General features: G+C 34.7%; 1 protein-coding gene across 1 annotated transcript in view; it reads left to right on the plus strand.

Annotated features, from left to right (window-relative positions):
• The window catches only part of ITGA1 (integrin subunit alpha 1), a 147,073-nt gene that overhangs the window by 110,650 nt on the left and 15,799 nt on the right, over nt 1-20,624 (plus strand). Inside the window, exons 18-26 of the mRNA XM_019464322.2 lie at nt 1,033-1,143; nt 2,983-3,192; nt 4,952-5,032; nt 9,423-9,499; nt 12,378-12,467; nt 13,829-13,931; nt 17,339-17,452; nt 19,498-19,602; nt 19,767-19,871. Coding sequence (XP_019319867.1) covers nt 1,033-1,143; nt 2,983-3,192; nt 4,952-5,032; nt 9,423-9,499; nt 12,378-12,467; nt 13,829-13,931; nt 17,339-17,452; nt 19,498-19,602; nt 19,767-19,871 — 996 coding nt within the window. The remainder of the gene's footprint in view (nt 1-1,032; nt 1,144-2,982; nt 3,193-4,951; nt 5,033-9,422; nt 9,500-12,377; nt 12,468-13,828; nt 13,932-17,338; nt 17,453-19,497; nt 19,603-19,766; nt 19,872-20,624) is intronic.

Below are 20,624 nucleotides of genomic sequence, written 5' to 3' on the forward strand. Positions count from 1 at the left end.
CCCATGACATACATTGAAATTAATTTATCTGTCAACACTAACATCAATCTATAATCAGAAAAAACAAATGGAGTTATCGTCCTATCTACTTCATCAGAACTGAGCGTTTAGGAGTTCGAACTTGTATAAAATCCGAAAGGGCGTGAAACCAGATGTGGCACCGCCTCCAACCTAATAGAAGTAACTGTAGTGTATATTTGTCCAATTAGATTCTAGCTGTGTCTGTGCACTATGTGTGAACCAGTTTCAAAATTTCCAAAATTTTTTTGCATTTAAATGGATACTTTAACATTTGTTCCAGAGTTAGCCAGGATGGAATTTATAGCAAGGCTTCCCCACATTCCAAGTGGTTTTCACCAACTTGTTTAGTCTCTTAGAGGCCCAGTTTTTCAGATGTAAAATAATGACTATAAGAGTCATTCATCTTGGAGGATGTTGAAATACTTCTCAATAATGTCTGTAAAGTTCATAATTCTGGACATGCCATAAATAATGGCCATTGCTGATGATAGTATAAAACAATATTGATTGCATTCATACTACTTACATATCACTTTATATTATGAAATTCTTACAACTCCAGGCATATATTATGCTAATTAAATTCAACTCAATTTAAATAAAGTTTGCTCTTTTGAAGTTGGGAGACTTTCCTAGAAGTATTACATGGCAATTTTTAGCCTAAGGTCTCAAGAGAAAAGATATTGTTATTCAAGCAGCCCAGAGTAATATATCCTGACATGGCAAAGTACGGCACACCCGATCACTCCAGCAGGGCTCCCTAAGAAGCTAGAGGTGAATCAACTGGTCATACTCTGAAGCCTGTGCATTCCAGCCATGTCCCTTATCAAGGCAGAAGGCTGCCTCTCTCCAGTGAAGCAAAAGCCTGATGAGATAATATGCCAGATCAGGTGCACAAGAATGTTCCAGTTAAGCCTAACCCACAGGGGCAAGAGGAAGGAAGCCATGACAAGGTCAGAGCATCCAGTAATGTGATACCAATGATAAAGTATTTTATGTTTCAACCTGTAGGACAAGCATGACTTTCGGGACTCTGTGAGGATAACTTTGGATTTTAATCTTACTGATCCAGAAAACGGGCCTGTTCTTGATGATTCCCTACCAAATTCAGTACATGAATATGTAAGTCAGATTTTTTAAAATTCAGAATACGTATATGTAAACATACTTGGGGAGAGAAACCTGTAGCACACATACATACACACACAACCCTAAATCATTTTTTTTTTTTACAAAAAGAATGAGACTCTTCTAGACTTTTCTCAACTCTTCTACTTCCTATTGTTGGAGCTCAAGGGAACTTATAAATACCACCTATTTTTTTTTTATCTCTCCTGAATTTAAGACCAATAGAAAGAAAGACATGGGTTGGCCTACTGGAACTCCCTTTGTTACCAACAAACACTGAGTGGCAGGGCTTGGTTTCAGCATACTGGGTGTCTTCCTACTGAACAAGGCTTAGACCACAGATTACCAAATATATCATCAGAACTGCTCATCAATCTCAGGCCTTTTTCGTGTGGGCTCACCTCATAAAACTTGCAGAATGGAGATATAGATCAAGAATGTATGCTTTCCATGGGCACACTGCTGCCCCAAGAGCAGGAGAGACGGGAAGGGACTGAGCTGTGTTCACCATGTTCCTGCTTCCAAATTCACAAAATCTGGTGTCCCACCCCTGAGAAGGAGTGAGTGAGCAAGTAGAAGGATGGGGTAGCACCAATGGAGGAGACATTAAGGATGGGGAATTAGTTTTCCCCATACCCATATCTTTCACTCTCCCTTTCTTCCTTTCAAACATATTTACTGTGTGTCTTACATGTACCAGACTTCAGAGCTTACAGACCAACCCAGGAAACAAGTATTAGGTGCGAAGTAAAGCATGTGCTCTGGAGGAGAACTTCATTGTTCTCTGGGAACTTTTGCCTAGGCAGAGAGCCAGGGCGTGCTCCCCTGAAGTTGTGATATTTAAATTGAGATCTGAAGCATAGGAGGATTTTCCATCCTATTCAGAGGAGTGGAGGGAGCAGTGTTTCATGCACAGGGATATGTGTAAAAGTTCTGAGGCATAAAGGAACTAAACTAAACTCTCTAGTGTGGCTGAAGCTAAAGAGCAAGGGGGGAAGGTGATATGGGATGAGGTGGGAGGCATAGGCAGGAACCAGATCATTCAGGACTTTGTGCTACTGCACAGATATTTTGAAGAGCAATAGAATGCTATGGATGCCTTTAATTGGTTCAGTGATAGCACTGGATTTGTATTTTTTTTAAGGATTACTCCACCTGCAGTGTGGAAAATGATTGAAGGGAAATGATTGGAATTAGAGTGGGTGCAGGAGACCACTTAGGAAGCTGTTGCATTAGTTCAGGGAGGAAATAAGGATGACCAGACTAGAGGTGATGGTAACTAGAGATGAGAAGATAGTTGGAAGATACTTAGAAGAAAGGCAGAATGGATAGCCCTTAATGAAGGTTTGGATAACGGCGTGTGACTAATGAGAAGAGGAGGAGTCAGGGAAAGCTCCCAGTTATGTGGCTTGACCATTTTCTACCCTCTGACTGAGCTCTGTTACATTCCTAAGTATTTGATTCTTTTCAATAGGAAATCTCATAATCAGAGTTGAGCATTAAAGTATTCTCTCATAGATTTGGATCTTAGAGTACTTGACTTGATTTTCTTGAAACTGTTCTAGTCTGGCAGACTAAAGCCAGTGAAAAACATCTGTGAAAACTGCATTATTTAAAGGACTAGAAGAATTTATATCCAGAAGTTTATTATTTTTCCCTATAAATTATAGGAATAAATCTAAAATTCCTTATGATTTCTGCAGTGGAATCTGTCCTCTTTGTGACTTGCTTAACTAAGTTTGGCAATATGTTTTCTCTTCCCAGTAAGTTAATAATTAATCTTCAATCATGCTTAACTAAATTTTAAAAAATACTTTTCTGTGACCATTTCAGATTCCCTTTGCCAAAGATTGTGGAAACAAGGAAAAATGTATCTCGGACCTCGCCCTGCAAGTATCCACCACAGCAAAGGGCCTGCTTATTGTCAGGTCCCACAATGACAAATTCAATGTTAGTCTCACAGTCAAAAACAAAAAGGACAGTGCCTATAACACCAGAACCATAGTGCATTATTCTCCAAACCTAATTTTTTCAGGAATTGAGGTAAACTTTTAGTTTTATGTTTGTCTATTCATATAATCATTATTTATTAAGTCTACTTTTCCTGCTACTGAACTAATTGTTTTAGAAGAACTAATAATTGGGTTTAGAAGAACAGAGAGCATTTTGTAAAAATTAGTACTCACAAATGGTGAAAGTGCCAAACTTTTTTTAAAAAGGTTTTGTTTTGATAGATTTCTGTAGAGATCTGTGACTCTTTTCAGATTCAGTATGAGGCGAGGATCACTGTGATGCAGCAAAATCATATGTTTCATGGAGGCATTATGCAGTGAAATTGAGACTAAGTCAAGGAAAAATATCAAAATAACAATCAAAGTCAAATAGTTTAATAGATGTACAGAGAGAGTAATGCATGCATGGAACAAAAAAAAAACCCATGTTTACATAAAGAAACATCAAGATACCATTTTTCATTTTCTATGTAAAATCCTTACATTGTTAAAAGAGGTGTTAACTTGTAATATCTCATTGTCATGACAGAATATTTATCTTGGCAATAACATAGCTGCATAAGATGCAATATCAGGAATAATAATGAGCACTTCCAAATTTGAACTTTTCTTTTAATTCTTATCTCTGAATTAATCCCCTTTATTTAAGATTCTGTTTATGTATGAATTAGTAATATATGTGATTCATATTAAAAACCAGTACCCTTATTAATATAATATTAAAACTCCATTGTCTAATTTCTGTAAATTCAGACTTTCACTGATATGTCTCTCCATTTATTAGGATATCATTTAAGGACATGATGACTAACAGAGCTTAAAAATATGTCCTTCATTACTACCACATATTTTAGATTCAGTCAAGAATGTTAATTATAAATCCAAATGTGCAAAGTGATACTGGGAAAATATTACCACTGAATTTTTTTCTGGAAAGGGGACTATATTAAAAATTATTGCCAGTATTCTCTTCAACTGACTTCATGGCCTCGGTAGAGAGGCCTCTACATCTTTTAACAGTAACAACAATAATAATAATAATGACAGTCTTTTCTTGAGTCATATTATATTCCAGACACTGTTCTCAGGGTCCCACTTATTCAATTCTCATTAAGCAAATAGGTATTATTGTACTATAGAGATTCTAATAAAATCTCTTTCTGTCATGTTTTAACCTTTCTATAACTGCATTTTACAGTTGATATGTTTATTTAGCTGGCAGCATTATTTTTCCTTCTTATTGGTACACAAAATAATGGTGAGTCTCAGTGGCATTTTCGATTTGATGAAATAGAGTATCACTAGCCTCACCTGACAGAAAATCAGGCTCAGAGAAGTGAGGAGTCTTGGCAAGGAGAAAGCTAACAGTGATGGAGTCAGAATTTAAATTCTGGGGGTCTGACATCAGAGCTCATGGTCTTACCACTTCACTGAACTCTTCTTATGATAGGTATTCACTGTGGGCTTCCATGTGGCCGAGTAATATGTGTGGATTATTTAATCACCTGTGCAGTACATGCTGTTAGTACCTCCATTTTACATTGGAAAGTCTAGACAGGATAAGATGTGATGTGGATTGTCCCTCAGTTTCCCTTAACTTACATGATGTTTTCAGATTTTCCATGGATGGTGAGACAGGTGATCACAGAATAATGTGACTCTCCCAACTAAATTGAGGGACAGATCTTAGCAAGGCAGAATCCAAGGCATACCTGGAAAAATTCTAGAAAACCAAGTTCCAGTATTTCACCTGTGTGTCTGCTCTAATTCTGTTTACTCTTTCTTCCAAGGCTATCCAAAAAGACAGTTGTGAATCCAATCATAATCTCACATGTAAAATTAGATATCCCTTCCTGAGAAGAGAAGAAGAGGTAAGCAGATTATAAAACATACATGTGGCAATTTGATATGAAAAATACCGTGTTCAAAGTTAAATATATAAATCCCTCTAATGGTATTTTAGCCTGATATAGATGAGAAGTTTGAGTTCACAATATTGAGATATTGGAATCAAAAGTCAATTATGGCATGAGTCAAACTCAAATATTAAAACCAAATTAAACATTTATACTTAATAATTTATCTGATAGTAGTAGGCTTTTCTGGCCTGTAGAAAAAACGAATCTTTCAAACAGGTTGGTTTAGAACTTTGTATAGAATTTTTTTTTCATTTCTCTCTCTTTTTAAATAATATCCTCACTGAGATATAATTCACGTACCATAAAATTCACTCATTCAAGTGTACAATTCAGTGTGTTTTTATATATTCACCGGATAGTGAATTGTACAGCCATCACCACAATCAATGTTAAAACATTTTCACATCTCCAAAAGAAACTCTGTACACCTTACCAATTACTTGTCTTTTTTCTCCTCCAGTCCTTCCCCCAACCTCAGGCAACCACTAACCTACTTTCTTTATGGATTTGTCTGTCCTGGACGTTTCTTATAAATAGAATCATATATTCTGTGGTCATTTGTGACTGGCTTTTTTCACTTAGCATGATGTTTTCAAGGCTCATCCATGTATCAGTAGTTCCTTTTCATTTCCAAATAATATTCCATTTTGTGGATGTATCCTATTTTATTTAGTCATCAGGTGATGGGCATTTGTTTTTACTTTTTGGCTACTATGAATAATACTATGAATATTTGTGCACAGGTTGTGGTGTGGACATATGTTTTTCAGTTCTCTTTGGGTGGAATTCTTGGGTTATATGATAATTACATGTAACATTTTGAGAAACTGGAAAACTGTTTTCCAAAGTGACTGCACCATTTTTCATTCCTATCAGCGATGTATGTGTTTCTCAACATTGTTATCGCCTATCTTTTTAATTATAGCCCTCCTAGTGGGTGTGAAGTAGTATCTCATTGTCGTTTTGATCTGCATTTCCTTAATGGCTAATGATGTTGAGCATCTTTTCATGTGCTTACTGACTGTGCATATATCTTCTTTGGACAGATATCTATTCAGATCCTTTACTTATATTTCAATTGGGATGTCTTTTTTTATTACTGAGTTATAAGAGCTTTTCATGTATTCTGCATTCAAGTCACTTATCAGATATATGATTTGTAAACATTTTCTCCCATTCTGTTGTCTTTTCACTTTCTTGATGATGTCTTTTGAAACACAGAAGTTTTTAACCTTGATGAAGTCCAATTAATGTATTTATTCTTTTGTCACTTGTGCTTTGCTAACCCAAGATCAAAAGATTTACTCCTATGTTTCTTTCCAGGAGCTGTATACTTTTAGCTCTTACATTTTGGTCTATGATCCATTTTAATGAAATTCTGTGTATGATGTAAGAAAGAAAGAGTCCAACTTCATTTTTTGTGTGTGTGTATTAAGTTGCCCCACACCATCTGTTGAAAAGGTTATTCATTCCCCCATTGTCTTGGCACTTTTATAGAAAGTCTGTTTATTTTTTGACTCAATTGTATTCATTGATCTATATGTCTATCTTTATGTCAGTACACATGTTTTGTTTTGTATTTATTTATTTATTTATTTATTTATTTATTTATTTATATTTTGAGAGAAAGAGCATCAGCAGGGGAGGGGCAGAGAGAGGGAGAGAGAGAATCCCAAGCAGGCTCTGTGCTGTCAGCCTGACGCAGGGCTCAAACTCACATACCGTGAGATCTTGACCTGAGCCGAAATCAAGAGCTGGACACTCAACTGACTGAGCCACCCAAGTGCCCCATTTTGTTTTGTTTTTGAATGTTTATTTATTTATTTTGAGAGAGAGAAAGAGAGAGAGAGCATGTGCATGTGTGTGTGAGTGGGGAGGGGCAGAGACAGAGGGAGACAGAGAATGCCAAGCAGGCTTTAAGCTCAGCACAGAGCCTGATGGGAGGCTGGTTCTCACAACTGACCATGAGATCACCACCTGAGCCAAAATCAAGAGTCAGACGCTTAACTGACTGAGGCACCCCACCTAGGCACCCTTGTTAGTGCACACTGTTTTTATTACTATAACTTCTTGGTAAGTTTTGAAACCTGAAAATGTAAGTCTTTTAGCTACGTTCTCTTTTTCAAAATTGTTTTGCTCTTCCAGTCCCCTGTATTTTCTGGGGGTCTGACATTTGGAATTGAGGGTCAGCTTGTCATTTTCATTTGGAATTGAGGGTCAGCTTGTCATTTTCTACAAAAAAAAAAGCCAGCTAGGAGTTTGATAGGAATTACATTGAATCTGTGTATCAATTTGGGAAGTATTGCCATCTTAAAAATATTAAGTCTTTGATCCATTACCATGGGATGTCTTTCTATTTATTTAGATATTTAATTATTTTCAAAAATGCTTTCTATTTTTCAGAATACAACTTTTGCACTTCCTTTGTTAAATATATTTCTAAGCATTTTATTCTTTTTAATGCTGTTTTGGATGAAATTCTTTTCTTAAATTTGTCTTCAGATTATTTATTGCTAATGTATAGAAATAGGAATGATTTTTAAATACTAATCTTTTATCCTGAAATCTTGCTGAAATTATTTATTAGTTCTAATAGTTCTTTAGAGGATTCCATAGGATATTCTATAAACAAGATCATGTCATCTGCAAATAGAAGCACTCTTTTTTTTCTTACCTAAATGCCCTGGCTAGAACCTACAGAAGTAGTTGAACACAAGTGAGGAGAGTGCTTTCATGTCTTTTTAAAGACCATATTCATTTCCATGAAAAACAGAGAATAATTATTTCATTTAATGATAAACAACATATTTGCATATATTTTCATTGAAAGTTGCTTTTCAGTATGAATATTTCCTCCTCTATTCATATGGAGTTAATGAGGGAAATATTTAGTCAAAGTGATTGAGATAAGAAGATACTTTACTTACATGACTTAGTCTTAAGAAAGGGAGAGAGAAATACTATCCCAAATACTTATTTCAGCTTCTTTACATTATAATATTTTGTAATATAAGACTTCAAAACAGATCTTTGTCATCTTCATCGCACATCCTAAGAAGTTGATAAACAGAGTTGGACATCTGGAAATGGCACATATATAACGAAGTCACTTAGCTTTTCTTTTGCAAATGAGAATTATGAAAGGCCTTTTCCCTTGACACATGTGGCATGGCTACTGGTGATTGAAGAAACTACAAATGACTGTAATTATCATTGAATTCAATAAATCAGTTTAACTATGAAACTAACTAGATGTGCCAGTTTACTTTTGGAATCTATTTCTTCACTATCCCAAATAAAATTTACTGTGAAATTGCATTTCTTCCCTATCAATCCATAAAGCCTATATCATATTTGAAAAAGTACACCCATAATTTCCATTTTTACATGGAAATAGTGAATGTCGGCTCATGTCTACACTTTCCCCTGACCACTTTAATTAACCATAGAATTATTTCCATTTCTTAAAGAATAATGACATAGAAATAAAAATGTTACATTTCAGCCATTTAGAGATATTGATTGCAATCTTAATTATTTCTCAAGCATTTTTTTTTCTTTCTTTAGAAATTCCTTGCTAAAAGCTCAAATCAAAGTTTCTCATGCCATCAATAGAGAAATGGGAAGATAATTTTCAAGTAATTTTTGCATGAGCTTTGCACTTAGAATATACTTTGATTTCAAAATCTATATTTATAGTTTAAGCATTTCAGTATCAGGTCAAAATGGAATGGGCACCTTCTTTAGCCTTACTTTTCTGCTAGCATCTTTCCTAGTTCTGAAGACTCATCAAAAATTCCAAGACTTATATGTGCACACCAGTCAGGGAGCTAAGGAAAAGCAGAACAAAAAGGAGCTCACTGAGAGACTCTGGCAGTTTGACCCTTTGTAAAGTATTGTAGTTCAAGCCCACCCAATAAAGCTTCTATTGGAATTATGATTGCTACTTCAAAGCAAGAAGAAAACAATAGAGCTGAAGATTCTTTAAAAAAATGTTTTTTAATGTAGCTCAAAATATATGTGAGAGAAGAAAATACAGAAGAAAACTCCACACATATATGGTACAATCATACAAATCTCATGACACCTGAATTCTAGTCATCCCCTTCTATGAATGAGCCTAAATTGATTAAAAGAGCTTTAAAATCAAAGTTTAAAAGTACATGTATATCTCGTTCAATTTTTGAGATGTGATGAGGTTTTATTTTATAAGGTATGATTTTGTAAATAACTTTATAATTTGAGCCTAAGTAATATCATTAATGTAATTAAACATTTTTAATCAATGTAAACATTCTACTTCTTTATCTGCTACTAAACTAAAAATATTTTTATTTCATAGGTTACTTTCAAAATATTATTTCAGTTTAACACATCTTATCTCATGGAAAATGTGACCATTCATTTAAGTGCAACAAGGTTGGTTGATATGTATGCATGACTGTATGTGTTATAAGTATATAATTTCTTCCATGTATTTAGAATATTTTGCTTTATAGATTCACTGGAACTTACAACTTTTATGAGGATCAGTAAAAGTAGAAGGCAATGAACCCCTTTAGTTAACAAAAACATCCTTATGAATAATTAAAAATAAAGAAATTTTTATTTAATGGAACTAATACACCTAACTAGATTAAGCCATTGGTCTAGGAGCTGCAAAACATATTGTAATCATACATCACTTATATCTGCCAAATTTCATTTAAATTTATTTAGAAGTTTACGGGATTGCTAATTTAATTTTTACTGGCAGCCCATAGAGTCAACTGAATCGTTAGATGTCCTTAAAGGCTCTTTTTTTTTTTTTTTAAGTTTATTTTATTTGTTTAGAGAGAGAGCACATGAATGGGGAAGGGGCAGAGAAAGAGGGAGAGAGAGAATCCCAAGCAGGCTCCATGCTGTCAGCTTGGAGCCCGACACAGGGCTTGATCCTACAAACCATCAGATCATGACCTGAACTGAAATCAAGAATCAGACGTTTAACCGACTGAATCACCCAGGCACACCTAGACTTAAAGTTTTATGATACCTTTTTGTAGTTTAATATATTTTATACAAAGAAGTCAGAGCTTCTGAAAGATATCATAGAATACCCAGACTAAAAATGAAAGGCTCATGAGGAAATTGAAATAGTGTCTTAACTTTCTTCTAAGTGTAATCATCCACTGGACCATAAACTTGAAACAAAGTTCTATCTTTTGTTGCTTTACTCCCCAGTAACTAGCATGATCCCTCATACTGAATTAATATAGAGTGAATGAATAAGTGAGAAAATAATGTGTAAATGAATTCTGTATGCTCAGTTTAACTCAACAAATATTTATTTGACATCTATGGACAAGGTATTAAATTAGTCCACAATAGGGAATATAAAAATTAATATGGACATGAACCTCCTCATAGGGTGAAAATTATAGCAGGGCACTGAGACTAGTATATAAATTATTATAATATAGGGTAGAACAAGGAAAATTCATTTGAAAAATGTAAACCATGTATCAGAAACTTTAAACAGAGGTTGAAATTATATCTACTGGGCAATGAGACCCCAAGAAAACTTTATCAAGACGATTGTAATTGAGAAAGACCTTAAAGGGTGGGTAGCAATTCACAGAGAGGTTGGTAAATAGAATTAGGTAGAGCATTTTAGACAAAATATAGAGCTTGAGCAAAAACGCAAAGATGAACCACTAAATCTACTGGTGGAATACTAGATAATCCATTGTAGCTCACATATAGAGAATACATAAAGGAGTAACAGAAGATAAACAGAAGGTGTGCATTTTACCATGTTGTGGTAATGTGTGTTGAAATGTATTGAAATGTCAGGATGAGGCATTTTTTCTTAACTGAGCAAGTCCTAAGAAGCCAGAAAAGTTTTTGAGGGGTGAAGTCATATATACAGAGCTGTTTCTTAGGAAGATTAATTTAGCTGCAGCAGGGAACAGGTGGGAGAAGAGGAGACCATCCATAGCAAAAGCCCAGTCACATAAATATCTATTACCCAAATCAAGGTGCTGCCTTCACTGCCCTTTAGCTCGCACAAAGCCACTTAATACACTTGGGAATAGCAGAGCCATTAAAATGTCCTCGTTGTCCATTCTGTGGGACCAGATGCTAGGTGCTTGGTCACTCGGTGGAGGGGGTATGTGATAAAAATAATGAAATCTAACTCTCATTAGATATTTTTTACATCTAGGCACAATGTTAAGCACTTGGCATTTATTATAATCATTTATTTATTGATAAATCCCTGTTTTATAGATTAAGAAACCTTGGCAAAGAGAGATTAAATAATTTTAAGAAACCTTGGCAAAGAGAGATTAAAGTGTGTTAATGTTCAAGAACAATCCCATGCACTCTGGCCCCAGAGCCAGTGTTGGTAACTGTTACATACCTCACATGTGTTTGTTTTTTTTTTAATACAGGGGAGTATGAGATACGCATATGTATGTATAAACATACATATGTGTTTACATAATACATAATTGAAATGACAACTTAAATCAAGGGAATAAATATATTCTTAACAAATAACATAAGCATCAAGCAATAAGCACAGAAAGACTATTAAAACAAGAAGATCAAAGATTTTATATTGACTCTCCACCATGTGACCCTAGTTGAGTCTTTTGGTGAGGTCCTTGTCTATAAAGAATAAATAAGAATCACTTGTATGATTTGTGTTAAAAACACAAATTCCTAGGCCCCAACTCAGATCTACTAAATCTGTATTTCAAGAAGAGAAACCCAATAATCTGTGTATTTAACAATTGACCCAAGGATATTTATCATAATCCTTCTAAAGAAGTTTGAGAAACCTTGGACTAAATTGGTGTAGTTTTCAACCCAAGCTGCAGCTCAGAATCAGCTTAGGAAATTTAATAATACCCACCCCCCTCCCCACCCTGGTTTAAAAATGACAACAACAACAGAAACAAGAATTCTATCCTTGGGGCACCTGGGTGGCTCAGTCGGTTAAGCGTCCGACTTCAGCTCGGGTCATGATCTCACGATCCGTGAGTTCAAGCCCCGCGTCGGGCTCTGTGCTGACAGATCAGAGCCTGGAGCCTGCTTCAGATTCTGTGTCTCCCTCTCTCCTGACCCTCCCCCACTTGCACTCTGTCTCTTCCTGTCTCTAAAAAATGAATAAACATTAAAAAAATTTTTTTAAGAATTCTACCTGTTTGTCCTTTTACTTAGTTGCCAAAATAAACTTCCCTTTCAAATGCTCAGATGTCTCTAAATAGTCAATGGTTTAATGATTTGTCCAAATGTGCTGTGTGTTTCCTAGTGACAGTGAAGAGCCTCCTGAAGCCCTTTTTGATAATGAAGTTAATATTTCTATCCCAGTAAAATATGAAGTTGGACTTCAGTTTTACAGGTAGGAGGAAACTGCATTTTTATGTTGATGTCAGTCTACAAACCCAATGGTTCTCAAAGTGTGGTCTCTGGCCAAGGGCATCAGAAGCACCTGGAAACTTGTTAGAAAGGCAGATTCTTAGCCCCACCCCAATCCACTGAATCAGAAACTCTGGGGCCCAGAAATCTGTGTCAAACAAGCCCTCCGGGTAATTCTCCTGCACTTAAAAGTCAGAGGCCAAGCCTACTAAATAATTTTAAATGTGAGGTGCTAATGATCCTGGATTACATTAGTAGTCCAGTCTTCTGTCATAAACGCAAGCTGCAGATCTAGAAGTATGCCACAAATGGCACTGTTCTTAGAGGGCACCAGCATGTTTCTTGACCATCGTTTCTCATTGTGAGGGATCTAGTCAGCCTGCTCATTCTGGACACACAAGATTAAATCATTTCTCATTGACAAGAGCTGTTTATTTCTTGCATTATTCTAAACTGTCCTTTCCCCTAAAAACTTCTGATCTATCCAAACACAAATCGTATTGGCAAAATTTCCCACTATAATTTCTCTTGCTTAAGCAAGACTCCAAGCTCCTGTTAAATAAATATGTGCAATGTATACAGAAAGTGTAAGTATATGATTCTTATACTTTCACAGTTTAGTGTGAAATTCTGATCATTTTATTAATTTATTTTCTATGGCACTTTGCTTTTTCTGATAACAACAAAAATGTGAGGATTATAGGATATACACATAAATTTTGTGTATATTACTTAGCCTCCAAATTCTATTTGCTGTTTTCTATCTTGCTGTTACCACTTCTCCTGGTACAATGATTTTCCAAGAATTTTTCATTTTATTAAAATAGAATTTTGGCAAATACCTATTTGTTTTATTTTATTATACTAAATTCCACCAAGTTCATCCAAAGAACATGGAGAATTTTATGGAAAAGATTGAATTTTTAAGTTTGGCAGTAATATAGGACCTTAATGTGAAAAGGTTAACAATTTTTTAAATCTATTTAAATTTCAGCACTATGAAAAATACCAACTTTTAGTCTCATTATTCACTAAATGTAAATGATATTAGTGAATTAGTGGAAACTTTATACTTGGTAACAATGAAACTTTCAGTTTAAAAACTGTATATATTTTAGCATTTTAAGACCAAATAAACATTAGTGATTATTGAGTGAAATTATATAGTCTTTCTCATCCTCCTCAAAGATTTAATTTTAGGTTTCAGAGTAGAAGATTTTGCCTCCAATTTGAAATTTCTACAAGTACTTTTTGTGGGATTACCTAGTATAAAGAAAAAGAATGAGGTCAAATAAAAGTTAAGCTTTGTTGTGTTTTGTTTTTCTTCTTTCAATTAATTCTCAGCTCTGCGAGTGAATACCATATTTCAATTGCGGCCAATGAGACAGTCCCTGAAGTTATTAATTCTACTGAGGACATTGGAAATGAAATTAATGTCTTCTACTTGGTAAGAAATTACCTCTAAATTAGTATAGTAAAGGAATAATTTGTAAATTTATAAATTAAAGTATTAACAGACACATAGAAACCTGCTGATTCAACAGTTAATCCCTATATTCCAGAATATCTTTTTGTAATTTCACTATTTTGAAGTAATTTTATTTAAATAATTATTGATAATTATACTTTGAAGCAATTTTAAAAATCTAAATTTCTAATTTCCTCCTAAGACACAGTTAGATGACTTCCTAGAAAAAATAAACTTCTAAAACCAAAGAGATACTACCTATAAACCTGTAGACTTTATTTGCATTGCAAGTGTGAATGAAAAAAACACTTTAAAAAATAATTATGACTATTTCAGAAAATTGATTACTTCAGATGTCTTGGTAATATTTTCCTTTACTCAACAAATAAATATGTATCTCCTTCAGCTCATTGCTACCTTTCATATGTTCCTCGTACCACATCCTTAAGTGATGTGTTCTGTTACATTTATTTTTCTCTTTGAATTCATCATAATGAACTTTCCTAACCACTATAGCAAACAATTACGGAATTGAGCCAGACTTGCATTTTAGGTAATGCCTACTTACAGACACAGACTCAAGTATGTTATTCAAGTAAAAGAGGGTCCAATTCAAATGATGAATTTAAATATATATTCAGAAGTATGAATAATGCAATGTTATTATAGGTGAAAATGGTCTCAATCTCTTTCCAGTGAGAAAGGAAGTTCTCTTACAAAGTGAAATAATTGTATACTCTCAAGATGCGTTCCATTGTTTTTATCTGTGCTCTTTGCTGAAATTCCTATGACAAGCCATGCTCTAGAAATTAGCATGAATGCCAGTCACTTCATTACTGAGATAAATCTTTGAAATTTAGGCTGCCAAGTTCTTCTAACTCCATTTGCTATTCCCAGATTAAAGAATTCAGCAAAACACAAGGAAGGAGAGAAAAAAGAGAGGAATTTTTAATATTATAGATCTTCATATGTTGTTACTTATTAGGGACCAAACTTGAAACATGTACTCTCAAACTATTGTAAATAATGTTGATAGAAATAACATTGTTAAGAATATCCTTGAGCATAATCTTTTGTATGTCTGATTATTTTTTCTGGAATAAAATCTAAAATTGGAGTAATGGAATAAAAAATAATGTGAACATTTTCTTAGGTGAGAGCCAGTGAATTTACTGCTACAAATTTACTATAGGAAATTATTGGTGATAGAAAGATTTATTCTCAGAGATATTCTTTTTTTTTAGTTTATTTATTTATTTTTAAGTAGTGTCTACACCCAACATGGGGCTCAAGCTCACAACCCCAGATCAAGAGTCACATGCTCTTCTGACTGAACCAGCCAAGCACCCCTGGGAGATACTCTTATCAGTGTCATTTATAGCAGTTTAAAAATTGAAACCTGGGCACAATCTAAAAGCTTAACCACATGAAATTGCTTAAATAAATTATCATATAGTTATTCAATGGAGAGACAGCTATTAATAATAGTTCAGAGGGCCAATTTAATTTAATTTTTTTATTTTAGAGAGAGAGAGAGCATATAAGCAGGGGAGAGAGGCAGACAGAGAGAGAGAGAGAGAGAGAGAGAGAGAGAGAGAGAGAAAGAATGTTAAGAAGGCCCCACACCTAACACATGGTGCCATCCCAGGACCCTGGAATCATGACCTGAGTGAAATCAGGAGTTGTATGCTCCATCAACTGAGCCACCCAGATGCCCCACAGAGGGCATACTTTAGGTTAAAGAAATCTTGATTCTGCTATCTATAAGCTCTGTGATCATGGAAGTTCTTTATTCTCATTCTAACCTTGTTTCCTCATAGGTAAAATAGGGGTAATAAGAGAATCTACCTCATAGGGCTGTTAAAGGGTTAAAGGCAACAATGCAAGCAGTGCCCGGAATATAAATAAATGTTTAACATAAATAAATATTGATACTGTGATTATTATTAAGCAGCTAATGAAAGTCATATTCTTAAATATTCTTTAAGTTTATAGGAAAATACCATGACAATACATTTTACAAGTGAGATGCCAAATTTTATATTTTATATGATACAAATTTTATAATATATGCATAAATGTAAATGATAGGTAAATTGCACACTAAAATGTCACCAATGTAGTACAACTGTAGGAAACTTCTGTTTATTTTCAATATTTTCCAATATTTCTGTAAAGAACTTTGTTTTTAATCAGAGAAAATGAATGTTAATTTCAAATTACATGATTTTTTTTTTACATTTTGGAAGAAAACAGATGGAATTAGACTGGGAGGCCATGGCAGGGAAGTTCAGGGCATATTACAATAAGAAGGCAAGTGTCAAAGAGCATGGTTAAGAAGCCAGGCACTGCTGGTCAGGAATTTCTAGAATTCCAAGATTAAGGGATGCATTTAGATTTGGCAACCACAGGGAATTGTTTCAGATCTGTGTAGCTCTCAGTCCAGAAGTTTCAGTTAGGTAGATCAGTTGGATTTCCTGGCATCTGTAGATTAAGAAGCTTCCTACTCCCCTAAGGATTTGGCCCTGGAAGCCTGTGAAGAAGGCATAGATCCTGGAAATTATGCTTGAGTGGAAGAAGAGAGGGCTATAGCACCTGGTTGCTCCAATTCGATTGCACCTCTTCTACCTGTGAGGACTTTTGAACAGTAAATTCAGGTTCCTGCTGAACCTCATCCTGCCCAACTTTGAGCATCCCTCTCTATGGGCTACACTCACCTTTGGTGGCATGCTGTGATAGTAAGTTTGAATTTCAGCTTAATGGATAAGAATAGATGGGCATTGAGAGGAGAGGCAATGTGACTCTCATCCAACCAGATTATCGATTGTTATTGACCCAGTAGCCATAGCTGGGGATACAGTTATGCAAGGAAGCAGGTGCATATCTGGTTTGCCTGTGCAGTGGTGACAGATCCCATGTAGCTGGGCTGAGGGACGATTTGTGGTCTTAGGAAATTATGGCAAGCACATTGAAGCAAACAAAATATGCTCTCTTGTTCTGAGTCGATCGAGTAAATAAATGTTCTCCTTCCTTCCCACCTCCAAAAGACTAACTAGTATGTCCAAAAAGATGATAAGCATGGTAAATTGACAAAAAAATTAATTCTGAATTTCCTTAATCCCAGTCCTATTTTGGGAGTGGGAGCGGGAGCATGAAGGAACAATATATATTTGTAGCTGATACATATGGCCACTATTGAACATCCCTATTTTTTCTTAGTTATTTCAGTTCTCTGTCCAGTGCCATCAACTGTCTGAATTCACTTTCGGGTTCAAAATATTTCACAATTTAATTCATCAATTAAGAACAGGCATTCTGCATAATACAGAAAGGGTGCTATTGGAAGAGGAAGAGAGGATTACCTTTCTATTTTTTTTTTCCTGTAGATTAGAAAAAGTGGACATTTCCCGATGCCAGAACTTAAGCTGTCAATTTCATTTCCCAACTTGACATCAGACGGTTATCCTGTGCTATACCCAAGTGGATGGTCATCTTCTAATGTAAGTCATGTGTGCCTTGGAATTACATCATTATTGTTATCCTTTTCAGTATGTATTTAAAGCCTTTTGTTTTGCATGCCATTTCTGATAAAGAATTTAACAAAGTAACATGGAGAAGCATTTAGAAAATTTTAAATAATAATAATGACTTCCACTGACTACTTAGTAGGTATGCTAGTTTCCTACAACTGCTGTGGTAACAAATTACCCCAATTGGGTGGCTAGAAACAACAGAAATTTATTTTCGCACAGTTCTGGAGGCCAGTGTCTAAAATCAAGGTGTCAACAATGTTCGTTCCCCCTGGAGGCTCAGAGGGAGAATCTGTTCCGTGCCTCTCTCCCAGCTTCTGGTGGCTGCTGTCACCACTGAGCATGCATTAGCTGGTGGTGGCATAAGTGCAATCCCTGCCTCTGTCCTCACATGCCTGTCTTCCTCGTGTTCCTGTGCTTTCACCTCTTCTGTCTCTCATTACACACTCATCAGTGGACTTAGAGCCCATCCTAAATCCAGAATGACCTCATCTGGAGACCTTTAATTACATCTGCAAGGACCCTGTTTCCAAACAAGGTCACATTCACAGGTTCCAGGTGCTAGGACTTGGGCATATGTTTTTGAAATCATATCCACCAGAGTAGATTTTAGATAACTACTTGTTGACTTGTGCCTTAAAAAGTGTGTTATATTGTTATAGCTTTAATTTGTTTGAGGTGATCAAACAGCTTTGTAAGAAGACTTCTTGATTGCTCCTAAGAACACACACAGCTGCACATAAAACAGCACAGTACTATTTACTCACTTATCCCAAACAGTAGCAATATCACACCCACTTTGTACCTATAGCTTTGAATGAGTCAATGCGGTAAATTGTTATGGTTCAGTCTCTAAGACATAGAAAATTGTAATAAATATTCAAGTAATGCATGCATATTTTCAACATTTGACAATCTGTCTTCTTTTCAGAGATTTAAGTTAAATGGTTCTCAGAAATCAAAAAATAGCAATAGTGATAGTTGGATTATAATATTTAAATGCTTTCTTATAAGCAAGGAAAAATTAAAGCTCTACCATTTCTCTCTAATCCCAAAAAAAGAAGATTTGTGAGCATGTGGAAAAATTAACATTGTACCTTTCCTATTACTTATGAACCTTTATCCTTACTACCTTTTATCAAGGATGTAGAGAGTCTTGATGAGCAAGAGCTTTATTAGAGCAAGTCTAGAAAACCAATCCAAGCACTAGCTGTCTTGTAAACCTGCCATTTTAACCTTTATAGGTTACTTACATCTTCCTCCCACATAGATCAAGTGTCTTGTTCTTGGTGTTTAGAGACTCACAAAATATTATTGGATGGATACATAAATACAGACAAAAGTTCCTCTCTTTTTTGTTTGTTTCACAAACCATCATATGAGCCATCATATTGAATAACAAATGCTAACCCCTTTTTTTTTCAGTAGAGTTTTTAAGTTCTTTTCTCCCTTTGTATTATGGGAATTTACAAACTAATGTTTGATGAAAACAATAACTTTTTAAAAATTTTTTCTAATGTGTATTTATTTTTGAGACAGAGAGAGAGAGAGAGAGAGAGCAGAAAGACAGGGAAACACAGAATCTGAAGCAGGCTCCAGGCTCTGAGCTGTCAGCACGGAGCCCGACACAGGGCTCGAACCCACAGACCACAAGATCATGACCTGAGCTAGGCAAGGAAGTCAGACACCCAACCAACTGAGCCACCCATGAAAAAAATAATTTAATGAGTGTATGAATTATGCAATAGTGCTTTCTACTAACATCCTTCTGTTTCCAAAACAACCTCAGTGATATCTATCAAAATTCAAAAGTAGCATGCTAGCGTAATTATTATCTGGGAGTGGGTGTATATGGCTGCTACAGAATAGCTTCTTCCATATTGCACATTTACGAAGATGCATCTTTCATCTCTGACAATGGCTGTCATTCACAGATTCTTCACATTATTGTACTAAGTCATTTTTCCCTCTGACATCTGGCATTGTCTGATAAAAGAAATACTTTCATTTCTTAGAATGCAAACTGCAGACCCAGTAGCCTTCAGGACCCGCTTGGTATCAACTCTGGGAAGCAAATGATTATATCAAAATCTGAAGATCTCAAACGAGGCACAATTCTGGTAATAAATTCAGATAACCAAGACAAGTGCTACTTTTATCTCATGCTTTTTAAGTGAATAAATTCAATATCAATCTAAAAATTACTATCTTTTAGAATATTTAATGTGTTATCTTTTTATTAAATGGCAAAGATACTAATATATACCTCTGGACATTTAAACAGGACTGCAGCACATGTAAATTTGCTACAATCACGTGTAATTTGATTCCTTCTGACATGAGCCAAGTGAATGTTTCACTTATCTTATGGAAACCAACTTTTATAAAAGTAAGTGATTGCATTGTTCTCTGCCATTATTGAATTATTTTAACAAATATTTGTTCGTTACTTAGTATGTGCAAAGCAGAGTGCTTCTGTAGAAAGAACTAGAAATATTTTTTAAAATGTAGTCCAAGCTCCAGCTCTATTAAACCAACGATTTGGGTCTCATTTTTCCTTGTCTGTTAGCAACTAAGTTATCTCAAAGGTACCCTTTCAGATATATACTCTTTTATCAGTCTCTCTTATTATTTTTTTTTTTTTTGCACATCTAGAAATAAATACCTATGCAGTATTAAAGTTTGAATTTATCTTCCTACTTTAGAATTCAGTTAAGGGACAAGGAATTATAGAGGGACAATCCTTGACACCATTAACAACAAATAGATCTAACATGTATTATGGATTCATTGTATTAGATCAGACTTTACATATATATATATATATATATATATATATATATATACACACACACACATGCATACACATTTATATGTACTATGTATATATACATATATACTTACATATATATATTTATTTTTATATTAATTTTATATTTATTGATACATTTATGTAATTTATGTATATATTATATTTATATAATATGACATATAAAAATATAAATATATTTATATTTAGGACATTTTTTAGCTCCTAGTAGTCAAATCTGTCTGGCAACAAACTACTTTAAAACTTAATCCATTGTATTTTGTGTGATTTGTGTCTCTATTACAAGTGGTGAATTATATAAAATTTCCATTT

Source organism: Panthera pardus, unplaced genomic scaffold (genome assembly GCF_024362965.1).
Source record: "Panthera pardus isolate Hobbes unplaced genomic scaffold, ASM2436296v1 HiC_scaffold_2, whole genome shotgun sequence".
NCBI classification, from domain to species: domain Eukaryota; kingdom Metazoa; phylum Chordata; class Mammalia; order Carnivora; family Felidae; genus Panthera; species Panthera pardus.